Source organism: Schistocerca cancellata, chromosome 9, assembly GCF_023864275.1.
Source record: "Schistocerca cancellata isolate TAMUIC-IGC-003103 chromosome 9, iqSchCanc2.1, whole genome shotgun sequence".
Classification (NCBI taxonomy): domain Eukaryota; kingdom Metazoa; phylum Arthropoda; class Insecta; order Orthoptera; family Acrididae; genus Schistocerca; species Schistocerca cancellata.
This window is the reverse complement of record NC_064634.1, coordinates 40,907,423-40,922,216: the sequence shown is the minus strand read 5'-3', so window position 1 is coordinate 40,922,216 and position 14,794 is coordinate 40,907,423. Positions and strand designations below refer to the sequence as shown.

The 14,794-nt window shown below is 43.5% G+C and overlaps 1 protein-coding gene across 1 annotated transcript in view; it reads right to left on the bottom strand.

Annotated features, from left to right (window-relative positions):
• The window catches only part of LOC126100775 (ice-structuring glycoprotein-like), a 47,759-nt gene extending 33,851 nt beyond the window's left edge, over nucleotides 1-13,908 (bottom strand). The window contains exon 1 of the mRNA XM_049911395.1: nucleotides 13,870-13,908. Within this exon, the coding sequence (XP_049767352.1) occupies nucleotides 13,870-13,908 (39 nt within the window). The remainder of the gene's footprint in view (nucleotides 1-13,869) is intronic.
• Nucleotides 13,909-14,794: the final 886 nt, after the last annotated feature.

The window sequence follows — 14,794 nt, the reverse complement described above, 5'->3', positions numbered from 1 at the left end:
TCTACGGTTTGTGACTGTGGACCTCCGAAACAGACAGTCAAGCACATTAGAGATGAATGCCCCTTGCGTTCCTATCGGGGTGGGGGGGGGGGGGGGATGGAGCGTCCTCATGAAAGCTGGACTATACAGATCTTATATGGATTAGGAACTTAGATATTGACTTTTACTTAGTTTTGTGTGTAGTTTAGTCTGTCTGTATTCTAGGTATACACATAAACTAATGTTATATACCTGTATTTTTACACTAGACATGAGCCATACGAATAAATAAATAAATTTCTTGTGAAAAAGCAGTTTTATCTCCACTGAAGTCCGTACTTTCATACTGTTAAGGTCGTACATAGGCCAATGTGTTGGAAGTATCACCTTCCCATAGTCAGGCCTATGATTCCCTTCAGGCATGTGAGAGGCAGGTAATTTGGGGTGGGATGGAGCTTGCCAATTAACTTTGGCTCAAGTATTCCTCTCAACACAGGAAAACCAATACATAGACCATGTCGGACACTGCTGCAGTAGACCGAGCGAGGTGGTGCAGTGGCTAACACACTGGACCCGCATTCGGGAGGACGACGGTTCAATCCCGCGTCCGGCCATCCTGATTTAGGTTTCCCGTGATTTCCCTAAATCGCTCCACGCGAATGCCCGGATGGTTCCTTCGAAAGGGCACGGCCGACTTCCTTCCCCGTCCTTCCCTAATCCGATGAGACCGAGGACCTCGCTGTCTGGTCTCAAAAATGGCTCTGAGCGCTGTGGGACTTAACTTCTGAGGTCACCAGTCCCCGAGAACGTAGAACTACTTAAACCTAACTAACCTAAGGACATCACACACATCCATGGCCGAGGCAGGATTCGAACCTGCGACCGTAGCGGTCGCGCGGTTCCAGACTGTAGCTCCTAGAACCGCTCGGCCACTCCGGCCGGCTGTCTGGTCTCCTTCCCCCAAAACAACCCAATCCAAACCCGGACTGCTGCAGTAATTTTCGTGAAAACTTCCTATACATGTAGCGCAACGATATTAATGAACCAATTTTAAAACAGTTGTCGGCCATAGTCAAGTCAAAGTCTGGGTTCCCGCCGCCATACTCGATATGCCTGCTGTGTACAGTGGATCTCGAACCTCTACCTCATCTTATGACGGATCAGATCTTCACTTTTTAAATGTTTCTGTCAACCCTGTTCAGTGAAGATCCTATATCGCACAACTGTACTCTAGAAGGGTTTGAACAAGCGTAGTGTTAACAGATTAATTTTGATCATATTGAGCTCCAAAGCTGACACTAATATTAATGAAAGATTTGTGTAACCACTGTAGTATGCTGCCTCCCATTGTAATTTAACACAAGTGGCTTGTAATTTACTAATAGCATACTGTAACCATCAGTTTGGTTGCTTTAGCTCTTTTGCATTTTCAAAGAAAATGCTACGATATTAATGACATACGATCATTCTGTGAGATCATAAGTACCATTCCTGGTATATGTTACATAACTGTCTTGAAACTGCCGGCCGGGGTGGCCGAGTGGTTCTAGGCGCTACAGTCTGGAACCGCGTGACCGCTACGGTCGCATGTTCGAATCCTGCCTCGGGCATGGATGTGTGTGATGTCCTTAGGTTGGTTAGGTTTAAGTAGTTCTAAGTTCTAGGGGACTGATGACCTCAGAAGTTAAGTCCCACAGTGCTCAGAGCCATTTTTGTTTTGAAACTGAATATTTTAGTTATCCACTTACTGTCATAGCTGTCAAATCACGATGTAGTTTGGCGTGTGCTCCGTCGCCTGTTCCCTTTGTATTGTGGATAACTGTGTTGTTAACTTCTGCTCGGTTCTACTTTTCAGTTGTTTGGATTAATTGTGCGCTCTTCAGTATCAGTTCTGTACTTGGGGTTTTGTCTTTTTTTGTATCGATTGTGGTAGCACAGGCGACTATAGCACTCGACAGAGGCCAAATACTATGCTTATTACCTCTGTGATGGAGAAACCACCACGCGGAGTGGCCGCGAGGTTTAAGGCGCCATGTCACGGATAGCGGGGCTCATCCCGCCGGAGGTTCGAGTCCTCCCTCGGGCATGTGTGTGCGTGTGTGTTCTTCTTAGCATAAGTTAGTTTAAGAAGTGTGTAAGTCTAGGGACCGGTGACCTCAGCAGTTTGGCCCCTTAGAAACTGACAGACATTTGAACATTTTTGAGAAGCCCTGTCCTGGCTGTTCACTGTACGCATCAGGCCATGTCTGCTCGCTATACTTCCTCCAGGCGGTGGGAAGAATGTTTATGATCAGTGTTTTCGGGTTTAATCGGTAACATTACATACGCTACCAGATCATTTGTGTCATGACTTTAGCACAACTCGGCGAGCATTTAGTATAAGTCTGTTATCAGTGTTATTCCTTAAAATGCTGTAGCTTTAGCCTAATTTCCTGTTTTATTTAACTGCAGACAACCTGAAGATGTTCAGCGAACGAAGCCGGTCATAACACAATGAATGTGCAATAATACAGCTAATGTGGTTTTCATTAATTGTTAACCTTAAGAGATTATTTTGTGAATTTGCTGCATAATCTATGCGTTCTATCAATGAAATGCAGTATTCGTCCTCCCTAAAATATCGTCCTTATTTAAACTCGTCCCACCTGTAAGCCCGATATAAAAATTTGAATAGACAACATCTAAATATGTGTCAGTTATCACGTTATAGAAAATTAATGGAGGTCTTTTACTGCTCCTGTGCAGGATCTAACGATTCATATGGCTCAAGGTCAACTGCCATGCAGATATCGTGCGTAAATAATTTTGTAATTCGCTTTGACCTTCTGGCGGCTTTACTTAGCAGAAAACAGTGGCGTCATCTGCAAAAAACTTAAGACGACTGTTCGTGTTATATCTTATTTACACAAAGTGGAGAAACGTGACGTGATTATGGTAGATCACTGTATAGAAAAGAATCTGGAAAATATTCCACCTAACGATAGGTAGGAAGTGCAGCGCTGTGAAACTACGACCACAGAACGATAGCCAGTCAACTTGTCCCAGCTAACACACCTCATCGTAAAGAGTGCCGCAACTGATTAAATTAGTGGAAGGTAAAGGATTCAACTGAACAAAGCTAGGCAAACTATAAATTCCTATCCACGGCTGGTTACGTTAGAAGCGATTTTCTGCATTGTATACCGAGTAAAGCTTGACTTTCAAATCATCCATGCTGAAAGTATCCTAACGCGATTAATTTACTGAGTTAGTAGTCTACATCGATAACAACTGTGTGTGGCTCAATGGCTGAGTACACGTCGTTCAATTGGATGCCTTTTCCGCGACTAGCGTGTCCCTAGCCTACCTCTGTTATCCAAGCTGGGAAAGGTGAGCTACAGTTTAACGTGGAATCTGAGCCACACCACGTAAAGAGGTGAAGATTAGACCAAAAGCGGAGTGAAAACTCCTGTAGTCGACCAGGATTCGATCCAAGCAAGCATTTTACCGCTGGACATTTTAAGGGAAATGGTCAGTCATCCTTCTTTTGTCGTGTACTGGAATATCAGACTTTTTTCTTCTGACTGTTTTAATGCGGACCTCCACGAATTCCCCTGCTGTTCCAACCTCGTCCTATCAGAGCAGCACTTGCACCTTACATACTCAGTTATTTGCTGGGTGCATTCCAGTGTCTTTCTACCCCTACAAGTTTTACCCTCTACAGTTCCCTCTAGTACCCTGGATGTTACTCCCTGATGGCTTAACACACGTCCTCTCAACCTTTCTTCTTTTCAGTGGTCTTCTCTATGTTTCTATCTTCGTCGATTGTGCGCAGAAGCTCCTCATTGATCGTGTTGGGGACTGGGTGTTTGTGTTGTCCTCATCCTTTCATCACCATCATCATTCGTGAAAGTGACTAGATCTGACTGTGCAAAATAATTGGACTATGTATAAACTGGGACTTTGTACAGGCGCTGATGACCACGCAATTGAACGCCCCATAAACCAAACATTATCATCGTCATTGATTGTCTCATAGTCCTTCCAATTTTCAACATTATTCTGCAGCACCATTTTTCAAACTCATCGATTCACATCTTTTCCGGTTTTTAAGTGTCCACGATTCATGAGTATTTGAGATTTGCGATAAATTCATGACACGGTCCTATAATGTTAAAATTGTGATCAGAAATTTCATATATTTTGACTAAAATTCAGTCTTGATCACTCATGTATGTTTCAATGATATATCATTAAAACATACATGAGTGATCAAGACTGAACTTTAGTCAAAATATAATAATTAATTGATCACTGCTTTCCAAAAATGTTTACCAAAATTGTGCAAATTTCATATAGTTTTAACTATTTTAGTGAGATAGTTGTTCCCTTACATCTGAAGTATGTAATCAAATAAGAATGTGTCGTAAATGGTAATGAATTTTATTATTTTCCGGACTTGATTTCTTATTATAAACTGTATTTATTTCGAAATTTAACTATTAGGGTAGGAATTTTTGGCGGGTCGCATCAACCCAGTCAGAAGATTGATAAAAAAAAACAAATTATACATATAGGACGAAGAAAAAATTGCGCAATCGGATTTCGCACTGCGATTTCTCACATTCTCACATACTAGACACACAAAAATGTCTCTCACAAAATTTCGTTCAGCGCTTATTTCCGGCAGGCAATGAATGTTAAAGATTGGAAATCTGGCAACACTGTAATCAAATGTACGGTAACTACCTCTGTTAGCATACGTCAGTAGTGCTGTGTAATTGGTGCAGTGTATAGCGTTTTGGGTTAACATGCAGGAGGACGAGGGTTCGATACTGGAGCAAGGTATATTTGTATTTATTTGCCAGATCCATTTTGCCAAGTAATACTACAGTATAAAACATAACTTAAGCCACATGTATCCGACATTTACATAGTATATTCCTCATGAAGTGTAGTGGACCTGAACGTGGCAAGAATAGCTGCTAATCGATGGCACTATTGAGGGAGGGTACGCAGAGAACAGGTTTGGAATCTAGTAGACATAATGGTGTGAAACAATTCCCATCCACGACGTGCAAAAGGCTTTTTTAAAAGCTGACCAATGAAAATATTGTATTTCCATTCCTGTGATCGTAGTATGTAAGCGCAAATATTTGTAAAAGAACCACTGTAATCGCTGTATGGTGATTAACACACTAGATACCGTAACACGCTGACTACATTTAGCAAATAAAAACAAATTCTCCTCGATGCAGAATCGAACCGTAAACCTCCCGCAGGGTAACCCACAGTGCTACCGACTGCATCAGCTACACAGCATTACATTTATATACTGACAGAGGTAGTTACCGTACATGCGATTACAGTGTTGCCAGATTGCCAATCTTTGACGTCTATTTACTGCCGGAAATATGTGCAGGACGAAATTTTATGACAGACAGTTTTGTATTCTTAGTATGTGAGGAATCGCGTTGCGAAGTCCGAGTGCGTGAAGTTTTCTTCGCCCTGTATATAAATCTATTTATGGCAGTATATTTCAACAACGACTTCTTACTAAATAGACTAGTTGTTGACATATACTGCCTTGTTGTACAGTTGGAATTCTAATTTTATATTTGAAAGTTAATTTCAATGATTCTGTGTGACGAAATTTGCCAGTGGAATTACGCACTGATGCCCTGTATTTCTTACTTTATCCTATTTAGAGAGATAATTTTTAATTCATCTTAACATTGTAACTGTCTGTTACGAAAAGTTCTAATTTTGAAGACGTTGTGGGAACATGGAAATGGTCATTTGTGAAATGAAGATAATAAATTAACAGATTAATGCATTTTACCCACACGGTTTTATTTTATGAAAATCGAAACCTGGACATACTACCTGGACACAAAATTATTCTTTCATCGAGCCTTGTTGTGATCAAGGAGCAACAAGAATCAAGTGATGAGTAATAAAATGATTATTGTTAGAGCTTCCTTCTCACTCATTTTGGATGCACTACATTGTGATCAAAGTGCACCCGATTTAAATAGCAAATTCAAATGGCTCTGAGCACTATGGGACTCAACATCTTAGGTCATAAGTCTCCTAGAACTTAGAACTACTTAAACCTAACTATCCTAAGGACAGCACACACACCCATGCCCGAGGCAGGATTCGAACCTGCGACCGTAGCAGTCCCGCGGTTCCGGACTGCAGCGCCAGAACCGCACGGCGACCGCGGCCGGCTTTAAATAGCATTTACAGACATTTGCCAAGTTCGAACGTTTAATTGTTTATGGATTAATAGACGGGAGGGTCGTAACAGAATCCTGGTCGAACGTTTTATAAGTTCTGCTACAGAAATATGACTGCATGAAGAGAGACAACACGTGATACGTAGGTTGCAACGTTATTAATAATGAAATCGAAGTGTTACATGTTTTAAATATTGCTAATGTACATGCGGCTTGAATCAACATTTATTCTAACAAGTACAGCAGATCAGTATGTGTGAATCAAGACTATAGCGAGAAGGAAAACAGAAGTCAAATTAAAAAAAAAGGTTCAAATGGCTCTGAGCACTTGGGGACTTAACTTCTGAGGTCATCAGTCCCCTAGAACTTAGAACTACTTAAGCCTAACTAACCTAAGGACACCACACACATGCATGCCCGAGGCAGGATTCGAACCTGCGACCGTAGCGGTCACGCGGTTCCAGACTGTAGCGTCTAGAACCGCTCAGCCACTCGGGCCGCCCAAATTTTAAACCCAGTTTCTTTTTCGCATCACATGTCCTACAATAAATGCTCGAAATTCCTGCCTTCAGCATCCACAACTAGTACAGCATAACGCAGTAGCAACTTAGTCGAACACAACTTCATTGTCTGGCACACACAAACATGTTAGCTTACCGGACAAACCTCCGCGTATTCGTCGCTGTTTTTTGTCGTTTTATGGCCGTACCTGCACCACACTGAATTTCCGACTTACACAGGATGTCTCACGAACAATATTCAGTAATCAGGGATATGAGAGGAACGATCATTCGAAGCAAAAAACTCTAGTAAACATGGGCTCTAAAATGCACACCTAAACAGCTACCAACACTTGTTCAGTGAAAGAGAGGCGTTTCAGAGTAGAGAACATGAACAAGTGCTCAGAGCTCTTACGTTTGTGCTATAGAGCCCATGTTTACTTGTCATTTATTTCTAGTTTTGCTCTTTACTTCCATCTTTCAAAATATGGAAAGGAAAGAGTTTCATTAGAAGAGATTTGTTTCACAGTCTCGAAGATGAAGAAGTGCTCGTAGTTCCTGAGGTATGCATTTCAGAGTGCATGTTCGCCAAAGGTTTTTTGTTTTGAATGAGCGTTCCAGTCATATCCTACGGAAAGTTTTGCTCATTTCGACGACCCTTACCCTGCCCTGACATTATCAGGTCGCTTTTCTCCATCCTGTGCAGATAAAATAAACCAGATTACGTCTCATTCTTCATAGGGAAACAGCAGACATAGGTAATGAATTACAGTCAGTTTCCACGTACTTTTCTCTTTAAATCAGGTATCAAGTTTCACCGCTGACACGATATTCTACATGCACCCAATTTAATTAGAAAAGATTTGCGATAAAAATAAATTTGTATGGCGCGATTGGCTACGAGTCCCTCAAAGTGGATATTCAGCCGCATGTCACCAATTCATTTCAATTAGCCGCTGTTAACCTAGCCTAGTAATCCTATGGGGGAAACAGAAACTACATTTTAACGTAGAATTCGAACGACGCGTCGTTCCGGGCACATCTTCACATCGTTAAAAGGTGAAAGACAGACTGCCCCGGGATTCAATCTTGCGGTGATAAGTTTCCCAGGCACGTGACTTTACCTGTAGACCAACAAGCCCGACAGGTTTATGATGGACTGTGGAGTTACGTCGGCAGTACTTGAAATACTCTGAAGTGACAAAGTCGTGTGATAGCGATACGCACATGTACAGATGGCGGTAGCACGGCGTACACAATGTGTGAAAGGGGGAGAGCATTGGAGGAACTGTCATTGGCATTCAGGTAATTCATGTGGAAAGTTTTCCAACGTGATTTTGGCGTCACGACGTAAATTAACAGACTTTTAACTTGGAATGTTCAAATGTTCAAATGTGTGTTAAATCTTATGTGACTTAACTGCAAAGGTCATCAGTCCCTAAGTTTACACCCGGAAGGCGTTCGATACAGTTCCGCACTGTCGCCTGATAAACAAAGTAAGAGCCTACGGAATATCAGACCAGCTGTGTGGCTGGATTGAAGAGTTTTTAGCAAACAGAACACAGCATGTTGTTATCAACGAAGAGACGTCTACAGACATTAAAGTAACCTCTGGCGTGCCACAGGGGAGTGTTATGGGACCATTGCTTTTCACAATATATATAAATGACCTAGTAGATAGTGTCGGAAGTTCCATGCGGCTTTTCGCGGATGATGCTGTAGTAAACAGAGAAGTTGCAGCATTAGAAAATTGTAGCGAAATGCAGGAAGATCTGCAGCGGATAGGCACTTGGTACAGGGAGTGGCAACTGACCCTTAACATAGACAAATGTAATGTATTGCGAATACATAGAAAGAAGGATCCTTTATTGTATGATTATATTAAAGCGGAACAAAGACTGGTAGCAGTTACTTCTGTAAAATATCTGGGAGTATGCGTGCGGAACGATTTGAAGTGGAATGATCATATAAAATTAATTGTTGGTAAGGCGGGTACCAGGTTGAGATTCATTGGGAGAGTCCTTAGAAAATGTAGTCCATCGGCGGGTACCAGGTTGAGATTCATTGGGAGAGTCCTTAGAAAATGTAGTCCATCAACAAAGGAGGTGGCTACAAAACACTCGTTCGACCTACACTTGAGTATTGCTCATCAGTGTGGGATCCGTACCAGATCGGATTGACGGAGGAGATAGAGAAGATCCAAAGAAGAGCGGCGCGTTTCGTCACAGGGTTATTTGGTAACCGTGATAGCGTTATGGAGATGTTGAACAAACTCAAGTGGCAGACTCTGCAAGAGAGGCGCTCTCCATCGCGGTGTAGCTTGCTCGCCAGGTTTTGAGAGGGTGCGTTTCTGGATGAGGTATCGAATATATTGCTTCCCCCTACTTATACCTCCCGAGCAGATTACGAATGTAAAATTAGAGAGATTAGAGCGCGCACGGAGGCTTTCAGACAGTCGTTCTTCCCGCGAACCATACGCGACTGGAACAGGAAAGGGAGGTAACGACAGTGGCACGTAAAGTGCCCTCCGCCACACACCGTTGGGTGGCTTGCGGAGTATAAATGTAGATGTAGATGTAGAACCTAAATTATCCTAAGAACAAACACACACACCCGTGCCCGAGGGAGGACTCGAACCTCAGCTGGGACCAACCGCACAGTCCATGACTGCAGCGCCTTAGACCGTAACGTGGAATGGTAGCTGAGCTAGATGCATGGGATATTCCATTTTGCAAACCGTGAGGGAGAGATCCACAAGCCGTGTGACGAGAATACCAAATCGTAGGTATTACTTCTCACCACGGACAACGCTTTCGCCTACGGCCTTCACTTAACAACCGAGTGCGGCGATGTTAATGAGCTATGGCAGCAAACGACCGAAGAGTGCCTTTGCTAACAGCACGACATCGCTTGAAGCGACTCTGCTACGCTCGTGAAGATATCGCTTGGACCTTAGACGACTGCAAAACCGCGGCCTGGTCACATGAGACCCGCTTTCAGTTTTCTAAGAGGTGACGGTAGGGTTCGAGTGTCGGTCAAACCCCACACGAGCCATGGACCCTAGTTGTCAACAAGGCACTGTGCGAGGTGGTGGTGGCTCCATAATCTACATCTTCATCTACATTAATACTCCGCAAGCCACCCAACAGTGTGTGGCGGAGGGCACTTTACGTGCCACTGTCATTACCTCCCTTTCCGGTTCCAGTCGCGTATGGTTCGCGGGAAGAACGACTGCCGGAAAGCCTCCGTGCCCGCTCGAATCTCTCTAAGTTTACATTCGTGATCTCCTCGGGAGGTATAAGTAGGGGGAAGCAATGTATTCGATACTTCATCCAGAAACGCATCCTCTCGAAACCTGGACAGCAAGCTACACTGGGATGCAGAGAGCCTCTCTTACAGAGCCTGCCACTTGAGTTTGCTAAACGTCTCCGTAACGCTATCACGCTTACCAAATAACCCTGTGACGAAACGCGCCGCTCTTCTTTGGATCTTCTCTATCTCCTCCGTCAACCCGACCTGGTACGGATCCCACACTGATGAGCAATACTCAAGTATAGGTCGAACGAGTGTTTTGTAAGCCACCTCCTTTGCTGATGGACTACATTTTCTACGGACTCTCCCAATGAATCTCAACCTGGTACCCGCCTTGCCAACAATTAATTTTATATGATCATTGCACTTCAAATCGTTCCGCACGCATACTCCCAGATATTTTACAGAAGTAAAATAATAGTACGGACTGTGTTTATTGACTGGAAATGTTTACGTTCGGGTACTTGGAGACCATTTGAAGCAATTCATGGACTTCATGTCCCCAATAAATGATGGAATCATTTATGGATGACAATGTGCCCCGCAGCTCGTGGTCGTGCGGTAGCGTTCTCGCTTCCCGCGCCCGGGTTCCCGGGTTCGATTCCCGGCGGGGTCAGGGATTTTCTCAGCCTCGTGATGACTGGGTGTTGTGTGATGTCCTTAGGTTAGTAAGGTTTAAGTAGCTCTAAGTTCTAGGGGACTGCTGACCATAGATGTTAAGTCCCATAGTGCTCAGAGCCATTTGAACCATTTGACAATGTGCCATATCATCGGGCCACAGCTGCTCGCAATCGGTATGAAGAACATTCGGGAGATCTCGAGCTAATGTCTTGACTACCCAGACCGTACGACATGAAAACCATCGAACATAATCGAGGGGTCAGTTCGTGCACAAAATCATGCATCAACAACACTTTCGCAGTTATGGACGCATGGTTCAGTATTTCTACAGGCGATGACCAACTTCTGGTCAGGTGACTACAGGGTTATAAACACAAAGTCAAATAGGGGTAATGCAGGAGTAGGTTTAATAATGAATAGGAAAATAGGAATGCGGGTAAGCTACTACAAACAGCATAGTGAACGCATTATTGTGGCCAAGATAGATAGGAAGCCCACGCCCACTACAGTAGTACAAGTTTATATGCCAACTAGCTCTGCAGACGACGAAGAAATTAAAGAAATGTATGATGAAATTAAAGAAATTATTCAGATAGTGAAGGGAGACGAAAATTTATTAGTCATGGGTGACTGGAATTCGAGTGTAGGAAAAGGGAGAGAAGGAAACGTAGTAGGTGAATATGGATTGGGGGTAAGAAATGAAAGAGGAAGCCGCCTTGTAGAATTTTGCACAGAGCACAACTTAATCATAGCTAACACTTGGTTTAAGAATCATGATAGAAGGTTGTATACATGGAAGAACCCTGGAGACACTAAAAGGTATCAGATACATTACATAATGGTAAGACAGAGATTTAGGAACCAGGTTTTAAATTGTAAGACATTTCCAGGGGCAGATGTGGACTCTGACCACAATCTATTGGTTATGACCTGTAGATTAAAACTGAAGAAACTGCAAAAAGGTGGGAATTTAAGGAGATGGGACCTGGATAAACTGAAAGAACCAGAGGTTGTACAGAGTTTCAGGGAGAGCGTAAGGGAACAATTGACAGGAATGGGGGAAAGAAATACAGTAGAAGAAGAATGGGTAGCTTTGAGGGATGAAGTAGTGAAGGCAGCAGAGGATCAAGTAGGTAAAAAGACGAGGGCTAGTAGAAATCCTTGGGTAACAGAAGAAATATTGACTTTAATTGATGAAAGGAGAAAATATAAAAATGCAGTAAATGAAGGAGGCAAAAAGGAATACAAACGTCTCAAAAATGAGATCAACAGGAAGTGCAAAATGGCTAAGCAGGGATGGCTAGAGGACAAATGTAAGGATGTAGAGGCTTATCTCACTAGGGGTAAGGTAGATACTGCCTACAGGAAAATTAAAGAGACCTTTGGAGATAAGAGAACCACTTGCATGAACATCAAGAGCTCAGATGGAAACCCAGTTCTAAGCAAAGAAGGGAAGGCAGAAAGGTGGAAGGAGTATATAGAGGGTCTATACAAGGGCGATATACTTGAGGACAATATTATGGAAATGAAAGAGGATGTAGATGAAGATGAAATGGGAGATACGATAATGCGTGAAGAGTTTGACAGAGCACTGAAAGACCTGAGCCGAAACAAGACCCCCGGAGTAGACAACATTCCATTGGAACTACTGACGGCCTTGGGAGAGCCAGTCCTGACAAAACTCTACCATCTGGTGAGCAAAATGTATGAAACAGGCGAAATACCCTCAGACTTCAAGGAGAATATAGTAATTCCAATTCCAAAGAAAGCAGGTGTTGACAGATGTGAAAATTAGCGAACAATCAGTTTAATAAGCCACAGCTGCAAAATACTAACACGTATTGTTTACAGACGAATGGAAAAACTAGTAGAAGCCGACCTCGGGGAAGATCAGTTTGGATTCCGTAGAAATACTGGAACACGTGAGGAAATACTGACCTTACGACTTATCTTAGAAGAAAGATTAAGGAAAGGCAAACCTACGTTTCTAGCATTTGTAGACTTAGAGAAAGCTTTTGACAATGTTGACTAGAATACTCTCTTTCAAACTCTAAAGGTGGTAGGGGTAAAATACAGGGAGCGAAAGGCTATCTGCAATCTGTACAGAAACTAGATATAAGAGTCGAGGGACATGAAAGGGAAGCAGTGGTTGGGAAGGGAGTAAGACAGGGTCGTAGCCTCTCCCCGATGTTATTCAATCTGTATATTGAGCAAGCAGTAAAGGAAGCAAAAGAAAAATTCGGAGTAGGTATTAAAATCCATGGAGAAGAAATAAAAACCTTGAGGTTCGCCGATGACATTGTAATTCTGTCAGAGACAGCAAAGGACTTGGAAGAGCAGTTGAACGGAATGGATGGTGTCTTGAAAGGAGGATATAAGATGAACATCAACAAAAGCAAAACGAGGATAACGGAATGTAGTCGAATTAAGTCGGGTGATGTTGAGGGTATTAGATTAGGAAATGAGAGACTTAAAGTAGTAAAGGAGTTTTGCTATTTGGGGAGCAAAATAACTGATAATGGTAGAAGTAGAGAGGATATAAAATGTAGACTGGCAATGGCAAGGAAAGCGTTTCTGAAGAAGATAAATTTGTTAACATCGAGTATAGATTTAAGTGTCAGGAAGTCATTTCTGAAAGTATTTCTATGGGGTGTAGCCATGTATGGAAGTGAAACATGGACGGTAAATAGTTTGGAAAAGAAGAGAATAGAAGCTTTCGAAATGTGGTGCTACAGAAGAATGCTGAAGATTAGATGGGTAGATCACATAACTAATGAGGAAGTATTGAATAGGATTGGGGAGAAGAGAAGTTTGTGGCACAACTTGACCAGAAGAAGGGATCGGTTGGTAGGACATGTTCTGAGGCATCAAGGGATGACCAATTTAGTATTGGAGGGCTGCGTGGAGGGTAAAAATCGTAGTGGGAGACCAAGAGATGAATACACTAAGCAGATTCGCAAGGATGTAGGTTGCAGTAGGTACTGGGAGATGAAGAAGCTTGCACAGGATAGAGTAGCATGGAGAGCTGCATCAAACCAGTCTCAGGACTGAAGACCACAACAACAACAACAATGACCAACTACTTGTTGAGTCCATGCTATGTCGAATAGCTGCGCTACGCTGGAAACAAAGGAAGTCCAAGAGGATATCCCACGAGTTTTGCAACCTCAGTGTAATCATCAGGGTGACTGAGGAGGATGCTACGCGCTGGCTGGTAGCCACACTGCACACTTTACCTTGAGCATCGGCGTCCCGTCTCTGTAGGCGTCCCTCATGGTGGGAGCGGTGACTCCGCTGTGCTGTGGGGGTCCTGCCGCAGTCGCTGTGGACAGGCGTGTGCCGCCGCGACCCACATAGGCCCGTCTTATAGCGGCGGCTGCCAGCCGCCCGCCGGCCAGCCTGCCCTACCACAGGGTCCACCAGGGGCGCGGGGAAAGTGCTGTGTGCCTCTCTGGCCCGCCAGTTTCGTCACATTTCTGCAAGTCCCGGCTCGTGCGACATCACGATACGGTAAAATCCACAGTCACATTCAAGCAGCACGTGCTGGAGCTGCTGTCGATAAGGCTGGGTCACATATACACTGATGCCCATTAAAATTGCTACACCAAGAAGAAATGCATATGATAAACGGTTATTCATTGGACAAATATAATATACTAGAACTGACATGTGATTACATTTTCACGCAATTTGGGTGCATAGATCGTGAGAAATCAGTACCCAGAACAACCACCTCTGGCCGTAATAACGGCCTTGATAGGCCTGGGCATTGAGTTAAACACAGCTTGGATGCCGTGTACAGGTACAGCTGCCTATGCAGCTTCAACACGATACCACAGTTCATCAAGAGTAGTGACTGGCGTATTGTGACCAGCCACTTGCTTGGCCACCATTGACCAGACGTTTTCAGTTGGTGAGAGATCTGGAGAATGTGATGGCCAAGGTAGCAGTCGAACATTTTCTGTATCCAAAATGGCTGGTACGGGACCTGCAACATGCGGTCGTGCATTATCATGCTGAAATGTAGGGTATCGCAGGGGTCGAATGAAGAGTAGAGCCACAGGTCGTAACACATCTGAAATGTAACGTCCACTGTTCAAAGTGCCGTCAATGCGAACAAGAGGTGACCGAGACGTGTAACCAATGGCACCCCATAGCATC